Source organism: Adiantum capillus-veneris, chromosome 20 (genome assembly GCF_014529385.1).
Source record: "Adiantum capillus-veneris isolate H3 chromosome 20, ASM1452938v2, whole genome shotgun sequence".
Lineage (NCBI taxonomy): Eukaryota > Viridiplantae > Streptophyta > Polypodiopsida > Polypodiales > Pteridaceae > Adiantum > Adiantum capillus-veneris.
The window spans coordinates 140,635,423-140,651,311 of record NC_140950.1 but is presented as its reverse complement, the minus strand read 5'-3'; the positions used below and the strand labels follow the sequence as shown (position 1 = coordinate 140,651,311).

Below are 15,889 nucleotides of genomic sequence, written 5' to 3'. Positions count from 1 at the left end.
TTGAGTGCTCAGCTTTTGACCACATTAGGTCCTCTTTTCCCCATATATTCAGCCATGAGCTCTCCCTACATACCTTCCTCTCCCAACCACGATGTGGACTCTCTATTGCGACGCTCATTTCAGCCATTTTTGAGCATCGAGTGTCACTTATGAACTCCACTCACACCACGTGACATGTTCATTTGGTCCCATAGGTCATATTTGACCTCCCAGGACGATAATAGAACTATCTATCTATCTCTCTCTCTCTCTCTCTCCTCTCCCTTATCCACAGTTTTATAGAGTGGTCTCAGGTTCTTTGCTACCTGCTTTGTCTGATGGCTGTCCTCCTTGACGGCGGCCTCACCATGCGTTTGTTTACTCAGCAATTTATTCCTTGTTTTCAATCGGTTCAAAAGGCCTCAGGTTCTCTCTCTCTCTCTCTCTCTCTCTCTCTCTCTCTCTCTCTCTCTCTCTCTCTCTCTCTCTCTCTCTCTCTCTCTCTCTCTCTCTCTCTCTCTCTCTCTCTATACTTGCCTTCCAACTTTGTGTTGGCTGCGCGAAGCATCTTTCATGCCGAGCCTGCTAGAACCTAGACATCTACTTGAAGAAGTTTTGGGTTACTTCGCCTTCGGTGACTTATCCCATTAAGAGACACTGATAGAGTAGGCCCAACGATTTTGCTATGGATGACTTAAAATTCTATGCTCTATGATAGTACAAAGTGTGCACCATGTCTGAGTCCTAAAAAGATTGCTTAGAATACCCATCACATGCTAACAAGAAAGGCAGATGGGTCTGACAAGATGGAGAAGCATCACTTCAGATGCAAGGATCACAAGGAGGAGAAAAAACCTTTAGCCTGGTTTTTTCCTACACTTTTGGGGCTATGTGTATGAGTTTAAGTCACTTATCAATTGCAGTAGAGGAGCAAGACTCCTGTCAAACGCTCCTGCGCCGTCAAAAGCTACACGGAATAAAAGTAAACAGCGGAGCAGTTCGGAGGTTGACAGTGCGCAGGATTGACGACAGGTTGATCTTCTCCAGAGACAAGCTCCACAGTCTGTAGCAGTTCTACGCGCGCTGGCTGAAGCACCACATTCCACAAAACGGGATGGAAGGTGGGAGCGTCATGATCGTCTCCTTTTCTTTCTCCTTCGTCATCAGCCATGTCTGCGCTAGCAGGAGCTGGACCACGAGGAACCGTGGGAGCTCGCATGAGAAGGGTTGGGGGAAGCGGTGCCGGTAGCACGTCTGTTGTAAAATTTTTTGAGCAATTTTGCATTGGATACATCTGATTCATCACGAGACGTCGTCGTTTTTGACAAGTTTGGATATGGTTGGATGCTTGTGAGTCGTTGTGCATACAATAGCGTATATGTATGCAAGTTCCACAGTATGTATGTGTGTTGCTTTTCTGAGATTTAATGTTGGTCTCTGTTGCTCAAATGTGGAAAGTTAAGTCACACCACTTCACTTATGCTCGTGGGTGACTTTGATCGGTCTTAACATGAACTCCCAGTGTGCTGCTATGTATTTGCGAGATCGATTTTCTCAGCACCTATGGGTAATTTGTTTGTCTGAGGCAATCATCATATATCAAGTGCAAGATGTTTGCTGGTCTCGTTGCCACGTACATGGAAAATACCTCTATTGATACGATGCGGTCAGAGGGGAATCGCCTCTTTTTTGAGTGCACGTGGCTCTGCAGATATGGTGCTTCAATGTCAGAACCTGAGGATTTCCCCTCAGTGAGAACTCAGCATGTCCATTGTACTCGTCGCTCATGATGTGATTATGATGCAAATATGGAGTGATGGCAGAAGAGTTGAAAATATTGCAGGAAGCAGATATTCCAAGTCTTGTGCTCTCCAGACATTATCGATGGCGATGCATACAGATGCTCCTGATGTTTATAGAGTTTCCAGCCTTTCTTTCAATTTTCCTTTCCCCGCCAGCACACTTTGGAAGTATGTGGCTTGACCTCCTAATTGCCACAACAGGGATGATTGCGTCTCTTTGATCCCCATACTATCAGGGCTTTCATTCACAAATTCCACATGTGCCACATGATTGAATGCACATTGCGATTGTTGCATCTCTTCTAAAATGTGAGCCAAGAGCGTCTCTTTGCCGAGCCCACCTTGGCCCACTATACCCACTAGACAGAGCCGTGGTGCCCTAAAACTCAATGCTCCAGGGTTTGTGGCGATGATGCAGGGTGTGGTAGTAGCATTGGGGAAATACGATCTACTGCATGTTGTCGGTAAGAGTAGTTGGAGGACCTTGAGGGCCATGGAGTACACAGATGGCGTTAGCAGACCAAGGCTAGTCACAACGCACATCACTACTATCAAATCCCTCTTATCAACTCTAATTGTTTGGTTGGTGATTCCTCGTTTCACAATGCTGCCAATTGTCCTGTAGATCTTCATTACTTGCTAGTGCATCTTGCATGGATAACTAATTTGATGTTTTGAGACCATGTCCACCTTGTGCAACGTCTAGGAGGGGAGAGTTATTATGCACGGGTAGGGGGTGTCCATGCTGAGGATAAAGGGGTCTCACTAGCAATTATAGTAGCTATGTGTGTATGTCCACCTTCAACTACCTTACTCAACTCATTTCTGCAGGCGCAACTACTTATGCCTAACTCTACCGTGTTTCATTGCAGACAGATCAAGAGAAACTTGGACGCAACTCCTCTACATTTGCAACGGCGACATATTCCAACGTGCGGTGAGTACAAAGTGCCACATTTTAATCTTGAACGTTGAGGACACAGTAGAAAGGAACACACCGAAAATTGCATGCTGCCATGGGAATGGCACGTTCCCTCGTATTATAAAAATTGGGGAGGACTATGCAAACTCCCCCGTGCAGGGACACCAGCATGTTTTTTTTTCTATAACATAAGAGATAAAGAACACATACAAATAATGAGATTACTCTCAGAACCTTAAACATTGTGCTATTACTTTTCTAACGCTTCGTACTTATTCTTTGCAAGGGACATTCAAGAAATCAGCTTCCGCTTGCCTCTTCTCAGTCCGAAACCCCACAACAGCGCAATCCAGCACCAGGTACATAGTTGTTTCAAACGCTTGAACTATCCGTTGCTTAGCCGTGACTAGTAACTCAATATCACAAGGTTCTGATCGCATTGAACCATTAAGCTTGAGTCCGACTGAAGCCTTCAATGGACCATCACCGAAAGCGTAGGATACACCTCAGCAGATCGAAAGCTAGACATCGCACTTCAATCAAGAAGAAGGCTAGATTTCTACCATGCTCACAATCATGGATTGATATCGTCAATTTAGTACACCGATGGAGTTCAGAAATAGCAACGACATTCAGACCTTTAAGCATATGCTTTGTTTGTGGTGTAGTTTTCATCCAAAGAAGTGCCTCTTTTCATTGTACTCAAGCTCCAGATGAGACATCGGTTGCAATGTTTGCTAGCAGTCTACTGGTATCCAACTTAGAGGCTACACAAATAGAAACACAATGGGTGCAGTGCTCCGCTTGTGAGAACTCAAGTGCACGTCGTAGGTATTGTGTGCCGTTACTTCCAGACTACACAAGAAGAATACTGAATGGAAATCAGCTTCACATACAGCTACTGAGCGTCATTGACATATCTATCAACGCCATCTCAACAGTGACAACAATTGCACGTAGTGCACTAGACAGACGTTCAATATTAGATAACCCTCTGCTATCATGGACTAAAGAGCATAGAACAACCTTCATAGAGCAAGACCTAGCTACATCACAAGTGGCAGACATACTTGCATTCAATCTTGAGAACAACTTCGTACTACAGAAGTACATGTCGATGGCTGAACGACCGAATAAGAAGCTTGGCCTCTGCATACTAAGTCAAGATAGTGTGAGCAAGATCATTCAGCACCAACAAGACAACGCACCGTTTGCACTGATGGCGCAGCTTGACACGAGCTTGATGTTTGGTATCATCGAAAACATCATTGAACCAGCCAGGAGAAGAGCATTCACCGCTAGCTATACTTACGAATTTGCTTCTCTGCAGCTCCGTGGCCGTCAAAAATTGCTTGAGAGAAGAGTTACTTTCAAGCCCAACGGCATGCCTGCCGCATCAAGCTTCGTGAACGACATCACAATAGAGACGGCAACATTTCCATTCATGTTTCCTTTCGGGAAAGGCCAATATGATGGTAAAATCAACTTCAATATATATGTAAAGATACGTGCATCAACTTTGTTCTCTGTTTACACCCTGTACAAGCCATACCTGCTCATAATGTACCAAGTAAAGCAGGCTCTTATGTTGGCTAACAATACACACACGAGCTTGTTGCAAAGGGAAATTGACAACTACAAGAAGGCCAATCGTACAGCAACTGACGAGGACACTGTGAGACATGTGCTTCGGTATAGCACCCCTTCTAGCATGCTAGGCTCCTGCTCATGGCACCGCAAGAACCTAAAGGAATTGATAGCAATGGTGGACGAATGGGGAATGCCTGATTTCTTCTTGACTTTCACTGCCAATGAGGTCACAGACACAAGATGGCCTGAGATTGACACGATCGAGCTAATTGCACATCATTTGAACGCCTCCTTCACTTGGACAGACTGCCCAGTCGAATGCGCCCTCACCTTCCACACTAAATTCCAAATGCTTATGTCCAAATATATACTTGCGAAAGGTGTGTTGGGCTGTGTGCAACACCACTTGGTTAGATATGAGGTCCAAAATAGAGGATCACTCCATGCTCATGTCATACTGTGGATGCATGAAGAAGACAAAGAGCAACTATCTGCTGAGATAAGTGCATACATCCCGCCAGAAACCAGCACTGTGGTTTTGCCAGAAGTGAACCGCCTCCGACAACTCATGCTCAGGAAACAACTTCACAAGTGTCATACAAGTTGTTACCACGGTCAATAAGATGGAGTATGTAAACACGGTTTTCCATTTCATGCGCAGCCAAATCCAAACCCAATCTTCAATGAACAAAATCACAGATGGCAATACTTCAGGCCCCGGCATGAAGACAGAAATGTCGTACCGTACCACCCTACACTGCTTCTGCTATGGGGTGCACATATGAATATACAGCCGGTCACCAATTCATCATTGTCCTATTACCTCCTAAAGTATGCACTCAAAACTGAACCAATGGGCCATCTCAACATCCGCTCAAAAGATGCAGAGCGCTTAGGCCTAGGTGGCCTTGACACTGTGAAATTGAAGCTGATCTCAGCCTCTTTACTGTCAAAGCCTATCTCAGCAACAGAAGTGGCATTAAATTGTTTGCAAATCCCAATCATTTCAAAGAGTGACACTGTCCAATACGTCGACTTGTCACCCCCGGCACTACGACAACGAATCATTTCTCACAACAATGATGTCGTGCTGCACCCTGTCGATCTGTACTGCGCATGACCACAAAGTCTGGAGAATCTTACGTTCTACGACTTCCACAAGAATTACACAGTGACGAAGGGAAAAAAAGGAAAAAAAAGTATTTCAGAGGCGAACACCTACGGCCAATCGCTGGAGCGGCAGCACCGACTGGTCCGTTTCACAGACTTCCACCCAGGGCATCATCCGGAGGCTTTCTTTTACAACGTGCTGCTAAAGATGATCACCTTCAGAAACGAATCCTAGTTGCTCTCATCGGAGAACACGTCCAGGTCATACTATCTTGAGTGCAAACTTAGAAATTTGATACTGACAGATGAGGACCTTGAGATGTACATCACAGAGTATACACAACGAAATATGCTCACGACAGATCAAACACACCAATTTCACAACATGATACTACAGAAGACATCCTCAACAAAGGCTACCTCATTTCAATCTCCAGATGTGCAAACAGACTACGAGCAACAGGACACGACTTCTCGTATCTCTACCCTTCTAAACGAGCTTCAAAACGTCCAGAGCGCGTCACTGACATCTGAACAAGCAGAGATCTACAAGAAGCTCACAGCAGCAAAGGGTGGTCTGCATGTGATCACAGGCACTCCTGGCAGTGGCAAAAGCTTCCCCATAAGATATATCACAAGCCAACTCATAATGCAAGGGAAAACTGTCACACTCGCTGCTTCGACTTGTGCAGCGGCCACGAGGTTAAGCAGCATCGCAACAACTGTCCATTACCAATTCAAGATACCAGTGCGCACACAGCAATATCCCCTGTCAATCTCCGAAACTGATGACAGTACGTCGGTATCAAATAAGCAGACACGATTATCATCGACGAGATTTCTATGTTGACAAAGCAAACTTCTGATCTCATAGTACGACAAATTGTGAATGTCACCAACGGCACACTGCTAGACCCATTCAAAGATAAAAAGCTCTTCTTGTTCAGTGATTTGGCACAGTTGCCGCCGGTATGCAGGCATCAAAGTGATCATTGCTCCTCATGCCACATCACAAGCTCTACTTATTGGTCCACTACTACTACGTACATTATGTCTTTCTCAGTGCGCCATGCAAAAGATATCTCTTTCATAGAGTTCCTCAATACAATAAGAGTCAGGCTCCCCACAAAGAAAGAGATCCACGATGCGCTCGGTGACCGCATCATAATGCAAGATCAAATAGAGCAACACATGGATAGGAATAAGAAAATCATTTGCACACACAAGAGTGACGCTCGATATTATAATAGCCTTCTCTTCGAACGCTTCCATCGGCATAGTCACATCATCCAAATCGGCCTCAAGACAAACGCACACAACGTCCCTGAGCTCCAAGCATGGCTTGAAGATCCCGACTTCCACGCAATTGACAAAATAGCAGAAGGAGCAAAGGCGCTGATAACAGAGAACATAGACTTAACAATTGGAGCAGCCAGTGGATCACTATGTCGCGTAGACGAAATCCTCCAAGATGAAGAAGGAGGCGTCAAAGCAATCAAAGTCACACTCGACACATCCAAACAGGAACTTACACTTCGACGGTCAAAGCATAGCAGACGGACATTCAATGGGCACTGGTACCATTAATCCACATTCCCACTAGCTCTCGCCTACACTATGACTGGACACAAGTCCCAAAGGCGCAACAATCAACTCCAACGTCTTGCTCATTGTAAAAGAAGTTTTCGCCCCTGGCCTTCTATACGTGATGCTATCGCGTGTCACTAAGCGAACCCGGCTACATTTACTAGAGCTACCTACTCCAGAGATGTTCACACCATCTAGATTTTTGAACTTCTAGCCGGGAATGTTTCCTACGCCCTCTTCAGTATCAATTCCTGTTTCTATTAAACAGATGAAATCGCCTTGTAACTGCCTTCTATATAAAGCAGGAAGTTTTGTTTAACTGCTTGTCTTCTCTTCTGTGGACTTCTCATGTTCAATATGTTGCACTGCTAAGACACCTTCCCTATCACCCCTGCTCACTCTGATCCACCTTTTGTAAATTTACTGCTCTTCCCTTTTTCACTTCATTCATTTGTGTTTAAACGTTTGTCAGATCTTATGCTTCAGAAATACTGCAAGAGGTCATCAAAATAATTTTTTTTACGTGCAGGAAACTGAATCAAACAATGGATCACAACACGGTACATTTTGCACGCTTCTTTGATCTTGCATCTGCCTGTGTATACACATGCAAATCAATCACTCGTTTTACTGTGCAACTCTTCAAGCAATACACGAACAACGCAAAGGAAACGCAACCAACGATACAACCTAAGAGATTTTACCTCACAACTAAGCAAATGAGATTGGCAAACTCAGCAGGCGAGAAACCCCATGCGTATATTGAGGGGTTCCATACTTTTCAAGAACATCGCAACTTCATGAATAAGTGGGACACAAGATATAAAGCTCTAGACCAAACGATGGCCACACCCAACACAGAAAGGATGACAACAGGTACTATTAGAAAAGGAAAATATAATGCCTTCTATCTGTCGTGCTAACAAGCTTGCTCCTACATCCTGCAGGTCTCATGAAGCAAATACTTGAAGAGCTTGATATCCAGTACTAGGATGATGAGAGTATGTTGCGTAATGTTGAAGCACAACAACTCCTCGACACAAAAACTGAAGGAATTACATTGTACGCGATGGAGCAACTGTGTTTTGGTTACAACATTGACTTGGTTGAACTTTCAAAAGCTACTCAAGAAAAATGTGCCGCTATCTTGACAAATTTCATGACTTCGGCAAACCACACGCACGATGCAACTAATCCACCTATCACAATCCAGAAGGTAGCATGGCACTACAACGAACACAAGGCAATAAATTATGGACAACCAGCCTCCCCATTCGAGCCAGTTGCAACAGACCAAGGCAAGTATGGATAACAAGTATCTCTAGCTTTCATTCACTTCTCCGTAGCAATGTCATTTTTTTATTGACCTAACCAATCTGGATGTACTGCAGATTTAGACACTCATCAACAACCAGAGACAAGCATCGGCCTTCCACTCCAGAAAAAGCAGCGTCACGGGAAGAATACATAGTCTACAGTATACGCTGCACGAAGAACGATAGGAGATATATCGGAGTTACGAATAACATTCATAAACGCATTGGCCAGCACAAGCGCAATCCTTCGAAGAGAGTGTGAGCGGACATGCAGAAACACATTCCTTTCGAGGACAATTTTGAAATTACCACTTTAGCAACCAGTACCAATATTCATAAAGCTAGAAACTTAGATTATTTCTATATTAAACAACACAAGACAACAACTACATTAGGTTATAACATTTGTTCTGGACATCCACCAAGGTTGAGAAAATATTATTTTTTGAAAAAAAACAAGAAGGTATAGCTGTGAACTTCTGTCGTCTTCATTTCATTGTTTTGTTCACTGTCTTTGTCTCATAACTTTGATCATTGCCTACAAGAATGTCTTTTTGTTTCCAGTCAAACTATGGCAGACATGACAACTTATCAACTGTTTTGATTTAAATGCCTTTTCTTTTCAGTTTAGAATGGGTAGGCCAATTCCAGTTGATCTGATTGAGTAGCAGCCAGAATTTGAGACTGCAATGTACAAGTTCCAATACTGTCTTTACCCACATTTACAAGAGCGGGTGCTCAAACACTACATGGATAAATGGAGCGAGTTCATTCCATGGCCAGTTCAACCACCTACCCCATGGCATCCACATTACATCACCTGGGATATACTCAGTCGACAAATCACCATCGACATCGCCGTGCTGGCTAGTTGCTCCACAAAACACCATTGTATGTTGTTTGTACAGATTGCAGACGTGCTCGGTCTACTCGAAACTATAGAATTAAATTACTCTAACATGGTCCCCAGCCACCTTCAGTCAGCTAAACAATTCGTTTCGCGTTATTTTTCTATCAACCAGTTTCCCACACGCGCAACTCTGAAGAGCATCTTACCAATATAGTCCTCCTCCTCTTCTCCACAGAAGATTTGTCCATTTCATTGGAAAGAAATCATTGCATGCTACATACAATGTTCCGTTCATAATTCCTCAACTTTTTGGCATACTATTTTTATCAAATCATTTTAGTCACTTACACTCACTTGGCGTAAGAAGATTTGTGCAAAACAAATAATACGTGCTCTCTCTCTCTCTCTCTCTCTCTCTCTCTCTCTCTCTCTCTCTCTCACTCACACACACACACACACACACACACACCTTTCATTTCAACAATCTTCTTTACGGATCTATACTCTTGTTCAGTGCTTGCTCTCTCTAATTGCAATCGCCCTGAAGGCATGTACCTCTCTCTCTCTCTCTCTCTCTCTCTCACACACACACACACACACACACACACACACACCTTTCATTTCGACAATCTTCTTTACGGATCTATACTCTTGTTCAGTGCTTGCTCTCTCTAATTGCAATCGCCCTGAAGGCATGTACCTGTATACCAGCTTGTTATCCACTTCCGGTTATACAGGCTGACGAAGCACTCTAGTTTTTATGAGGGGAGAAGAAAGAAAAGAAGTCATGCAAGGTTAGGGAAGAATAAAGGAAAAGGAAGAGGAAGAGGAAGCGCCCAGCGCCTTGGAGAGAAAGAAGAAGAAGAAAATAAAGAAGAGAAGGAAAGAAAGAAAAGAAGGAGAAGAGAATAAGAAAGAAAAGAAGAAGAGAAGGAGGGGTTTCTAGGCAAGCAAGCTTTCCTCTCTCCCTCTCGAGCATGAACAAGAAGCAAGCCAGGTTTGAGAAGAGTCTTGTCGAGGCAAGCAAGCAAAGAGAAGCTTGTCGAGGTTAAATCGAGCAAGCAAAGTGTGAAGTGATTAAAGCAAATCAAGGTCGAGAAGAGTTTGTCGAGGCTTGAGCAAGCCAAGGCTTGGTCGAAGCGAGTGCGAAGCATATAGAACGGGAAGTTGCAGCACTATTGGTTATTATTGAAGCATGATGATCGACACAACGAACTTACACGAGGTTTGCAGAATCTTGAAAGTAGAAGAGGCACATAAAGCGACATGAGGGAGTTTCCATCACCGTCATCAACTAATGTTTGATTGATCATTCTCTTAAACTTGGTGTCGTTAACGGCTCGATTAATTCTGTAAAACGGGAGCTTAAACTCCTAGTCAGCAGATGATCCAAGTGACGGCGCTGTTAACAGCCCACCTTGGCTAAAGATTAAGTTGTACTCAAACATATTAATCAATTAATTGATGATTACGACGATTACCAGAGTCAGTTGCATCAATTGTTCTTGTTCTTTCTCTTTCTCACCTCCCACAGCCAGAGGCCCGGCGCCTGCCTGGCTCACGTAGCGAACACATATCCCCCGACAACTTTGGTGAACCCGACGCGAAACGAGCCGGGGTGGGAGGTAAAGATGGAGAATTTAGAGCAGATGATGAAGATCATTGCAGAGTTAAGTGCGAACGGTTTTGATGATAAGTCAACAGTTCCAGATTTTTCAAAGATGCTTCAATTGGTTCAAGGATCTCTGCTTGAAATTGAGACCGTAAAGAAGAAAAAGCGAATCGATGAAGCTTTGGATGCAGCTTTAGATGCAGTATACGACGAGAGACGACTCTTTGATGGATACGATCCAGAGGGCTACCTAGAGTGCTATGAGCTGGAGACCAAGGTAAGAGGGATACCAGAAGAGTTGATGATCAAATCTTTTGAGCAGTTAGTGAGTCCAGATTTGAAGGAGCAGATTCAAGAAGTTACCAAAGCTTGCAATGATGACTGGGAGTATTTCAAAGAAGCTATTGTGCAAGTACGTTATGAGCAGTATGAAGGCTATCAAGAACAGAGTTCAAGTCTACCAGACTACACAGATATTCGAGAACAAATACGATCAAAGTTAGAAGCTGTGATTGATCAGTTTATTGTGCAGGATGCTACCTTCTTACAGGCTAATGATGAAGACATAGTTGAAGCTGTGTATGCAAAGCTGGGTTTTGCAGATGTTGTGCATGAAGTAGAAGTACTCGAGGGTGAGTCTCTACAGCCTCAAACTACGCAGGGTGAATTTTTCAAAGAACATGTACCTGTAGTACTGGAAGAAAAGAAATCATGGGATCAAAACAACGAATTGGCTAAAGCTCAGGAAGAAATTGTGCAGGTGAATGAGTGTAGCCATATTCAAGAAGACATGCATCAAGATTCAGTTACATCTGATACTTTTGCTACTGAACCAGAATTAGAGCAAAATTTTTCTGGTACAGATTCTACCATAGAGGTGATTGAAGATACTGGTACAGGTTTTGCCAAAGAGTTGATTAATGATACAGATGTTATAGGTCAAAGCAGAGCTGTTGTTGAGAGAAACAAGACCATGGTTTTTGGTATACCAAATTTATCGAATTTGGATGTACCAGATTTTGAGGACTTGGGTAAGCAAGAGTATGTGCTTGATTCAAAGGGGGTGCAGACTCCTTCATTGACAAGATTTTGTGAAGCACAACTACTAAATTGGAAAACTGATCTTGAATGTGATTATGAAGATTCAGCAGGGGTGCAGACTCCTTTGACATGCTTCTGTGACCTAGAGCTACCAATCTGGAAAACTGACCCTAAATTTGATGATGGTGATTTAGAGAGGGAGCAAACTTCTTCTCTATTGACAATCTACGACACATAGCTCACACTAAGGCAGAATGATCATGACCTTGATGATGCTGATTCAGAGGGGTGCATAGTGAAATGCAATCTCTTGTTGATGAATATGATTGGTTTCACTGTGCCGCTGATACAGAGAGGGCAATAGATGAAATTTTCAATGTGCATGCTGAACTTTGTGCTATAGAAGTGCAAAGATATCTGGATGAGGGTGCAAGACTTGAAGAGCAGTTTACTGCAGATACGGTTAGTATGCATGTCATATGTGGAAATCTTGGTTTACTGCAGCAACCTGAGATGTGCAAGATGGAGGAACCTTCTGAAGCGGTGGACCTAGATCTTATGTGCTTATTGGACGAAGCTTTGGAAGGGTTCTCAAACATAGATGCTAAGGATATCAATCAATCCAGATTCATGCATGAGCCAATTTGTTCAGATGCAGTAGATGATGACCTTATGCAGTTGTTGGATGATGCTTTACTTGATTTTGAGCCTCTGCAAGATAGAGAATTACTTTCAGATGCATCTTTTGAGCCTAATGAAGAGAGTTTTGCCAGAGATTTGATGTATCCAGATGTGCATGATCGAGATTCCATTACTAGTGAGAGTGAAGGTGCACTGCCAATGATTTTACCTGTGTGATTGATGATCGACAATTGGATGATCCAGTTGCACAGGGGATATGGCAGTATCTGGTGCTACCTGATGCTATATGGAATCTGATGTTACCCTATGATGTAGGGGATTTTGAGCTAGCTTTTGATCCAGAAGGTGACAGATATATGCATGGTCCTGGGCAATTGCCTTATATGCCATATGATCCAGGCGGTTTGTATGAAGATTTGTGGATTAATGTATGTTTATGCTGTAATGATTGGAAATTCTTGTATTTTCCCTATGATCCTGGAGGAGGATGGTGCAAATTATTCAAAGGAATGCTCACATTAGGACAGATGATTAGGTTCCCGTTTGATCCCTCGGGCTAATAAAGTGCAAAGTTCTAGATTTGAAGAATACCAGCTATCTGTTGCAGCAGGTTGCATGGTACAAGGTTTTGTTTCTTAGATTACGCTAAGTCATAAGATTTTTCGGTTATGCAGTCAATAAGATTACATGGCTGGCTTCCAGTTGACTTCTTTGGATAATTGATGAAGTATCTTCACATCTATTGAGTTGGTTCTGCTAACAGAACTTGAGGTAAATAACTTGACGGCCATTCCGTGTCAGACAGAGTAGGGCATACTTGAGCTTGACAGGGTTCCCTTAAGAGAGCTTAATGGTCAAGCCGTGTACATCATTAACTAGAGCACTTGAGTCTGGCGGGGTTCACTAAACAAGTTATCCATGATTGAATGCTTTGAAGATAGGACAGATACAGTTCAGATAATTTTGATGGGCAGCTACCTAATGATTAAGTTAGAACATTGATGATAGGGTATAAGCCTTATTACATTTTTCATACAGTTACGTGAGTCTGATGATGGTAAGGAGATTAAGGTACCTGTAGCAGTAGCAGATGCATATTGAAGTGATGTTGGCACAGACCGGAGGCTGTGCAAGTTCAGAGGGGGTGGATGTCGTGCAGCTTCGCTGCCATGATGAGAAAAAGAGCAAAGAAATACAAGTTAGTTTCTTTGAAGCCTACATTTTTACTGGGCAGTGACCAGGGCTTGTTAACAGGCCAAGTTTAATGATTAGTGTATGCCAGATGCGGCTTAAAAGGGCCAACAGATGCCTCAATGATGCCAAAAATGAGTTTTCTTGAAGTGAGCACACATGGGATATTATGATCTAAAACTGCAGTGCTTGAAGTGCTCTACCGGCCTGTCTTTACGACTCGTTGATTGGAGCTACGGTGAAGAAGTTATGGCAGTTTAAAGTTCAAGTCGATTGCAGATCCGTACCGGATTGGGCAACTGCAGCTGAGGTGACAGAATTGAAATGAATGCACGGGCCTAAAGTGCTCACTTTGTGGAGCGCGTCGGTCTTTTCAGATCAGTGATCGGAGTTCCGATCGCCAAGATATTGGCCGTTAAAGATTCACCGGGGGTCGGTTCCGTACCGGTCCGTCGGCTCGGTTTGCGTCTCAGCTGGGAGTTTTGAGCTTTATCCGGGTTTTGGAAAATGTTGGAATAATTGCTCGAGGAATATCTTGTTCACAATTGAATCTCTTGCCGTGCATTGATAGCTAAAGCTCCAGTTGAATTGAATTCCATGGCCGGCTAAAGCATGATGTGCTTAAAAGAGCTTTGGCCGATACATATGCCAAACAGGGAGGTTCATATTAATTTACAGTAATGCTAAAAACGTTTGGAGCCGAATGTCAAGCTTAACATCGTCTCGGTGATATGCGTGCCAACTATGGTGCCGTTATGAAAGGACAAAAAGTTCTCTTAGTCGAAAATGTCGTCTTTTGGAATGCAACAATTGCTTGGCGATGCTTTAGTCAGCATGCATGCCCGAATGTGGTGCCCTTACAAAGTCAAAAGGCCGCTCACTTAAGCCATAAGGCCGTCCAAAGTCGGTGTCCGCCCATGACCTCGAGGGGAGGGGCCGCCCATGGGATGGCCAATCAATTAAAGTGAATTATTTTTCTTAGTGTGGACAAAGAGGGAGAAAAAGATAGAGGGCAACGACGGCGCCGTCATTGCCTCTCTTGAAAAGCATGACACTTTGGTTTTTTGGCCTGCCCAAAGGGCAAAGGCTATAGAGATCACTTCTCTTTTTGCTGACTAAAATGTTTTTTATTTGTTTTATGTTCATTTTGTGGTTTTTTATCAAGCACCGCTTTGTGGCATGATTAAAGTGCTTGGGAAGTGGGTATCCTAGGTGGTTGGTAGAGGTAGGGATATGGATTGCCAATGTGTCGCATTTTTGTTGGCTTACGATGATTTTTGGAGGGAATGATAAGACACGCTCTTTAGGTTTTCGAGGGGAGCTCATCATTTGGGCGTTTCTTTCTCGTCTGCATCGACAGCCGCTGAGGGATGGCGAGCTCGACACAGTGAGCCTCGGAGTGCTCTGCTGAGCAAAGCTTCATTTCAACTTCGTGCTGCAGACATACGCCCTCGCTCCCACAGAGCTCGAAGGTCTGCCTGCTTCATCCCATTCTCTCCCTCTCTCTCTCTCTCTCTCTCTCACTGTGCGCCTATTATTTGGTATCTTCTTGTATCAGGCTTCAAGGTCAACCTTTTGCTCTTGGCAGGTCAGCGTTAGTTGAGCCTGCTAGACAAACTAACAGCGTCCCATATGCGTGAAGCCCTGCTTCGATCTTCTTTGCTCGCCCATTGGGCCTTGTTTCCTGCGGCTTCCACAGGGTCCATGACAGCGTATCGTACTCGCGGCCGCTGTAGCACTGTTACTGTGTTGATGCGAAGTTTTTGCACAGGTTTGTATTTATTTATAGACACATTTGTATTATAATTATCTTGCCATGATTTGCTTATGAATTTGTTTTCGTGTATGCAAAATTGCATCGAATTGCAGGGCAGTAGTAGAGGTGGGTTTGTTTTGATGCAGCTTCAGGCAGTTGTTGAGAGGGGCTCGGACACTCTGCAAGCTTTAGCACTTGGAGAATATAATTAAATCTTGGCTTCAGAGTCTGTTGAGGATTCAAAAATTTTGAGGTTTCGGATATGGACTGGGGCCTGATAGCTTTGGCTTTGCCTCTATCCTTTTCATATTTATTTGGTTTCGATTGTAGTGAAGGGGTTCAATAGTCTGATCCTGACGCGCAAGGGGAAGCTTTGATTGGTCTTCTTAGTGGATAAACTGTTAAAGAGAGTACATTGGGTTTTTTATATCCTTGTTATGTATGATACCAATTGTCTTGTGACTTTGCAGATGCGCTGATGAAAGACTTTC

At 43.6% G+C, this 15,889-nt stretch overlaps 1 protein-coding gene across 1 annotated transcript; it reads left to right on the top strand.

The window, feature by feature from the left end:
- Positions 1-1,743: 1,743 nt before the first annotated feature.
- Positions 1,744-7,684, top strand: LOC147433317 (uncharacterized). The gene is made up of 5 exons (XM_086492473.1): positions 1,744-1,890; positions 2,654-2,718; positions 2,990-3,062; positions 7,520-7,550; positions 7,629-7,684. The coding sequence occupies exons 1-5, from the start codon at positions 1,744-1,746 to the stop codon at positions 7,682-7,684; spliced, it is 372 nt and encodes a 123-aa protein (XP_086348599.1).
- Positions 7,685-15,889: the final 8,205 nt, after the last annotated feature.

What these genes read in the sequence shown, in the direction of transcription:
- LOC147433317 (XM_086492473.1), top strand. Translation starts at nt 1,744, where the DNA reads ATGTCCATTGTACTCGTCGCTCATGATGTGATTATGATGCAAATATGG. An exon ending in TGCATACAGATGCTCCTGAT is followed by an intron (nt 1,891 to 2,653) that starts GTTTATAGAGTT and finishes GTTTCATTGCAG; the next exon opens with ACAGATCAAGAGAAACTTGG. An exon ending in AAACAATGGATCACAACACG is followed by an intron (nt 7,551 to 7,628) that starts GTACATTTTGCA and finishes TTTACTGTGCAA; the next exon opens with CTCTTCAAGCAATACACGAA.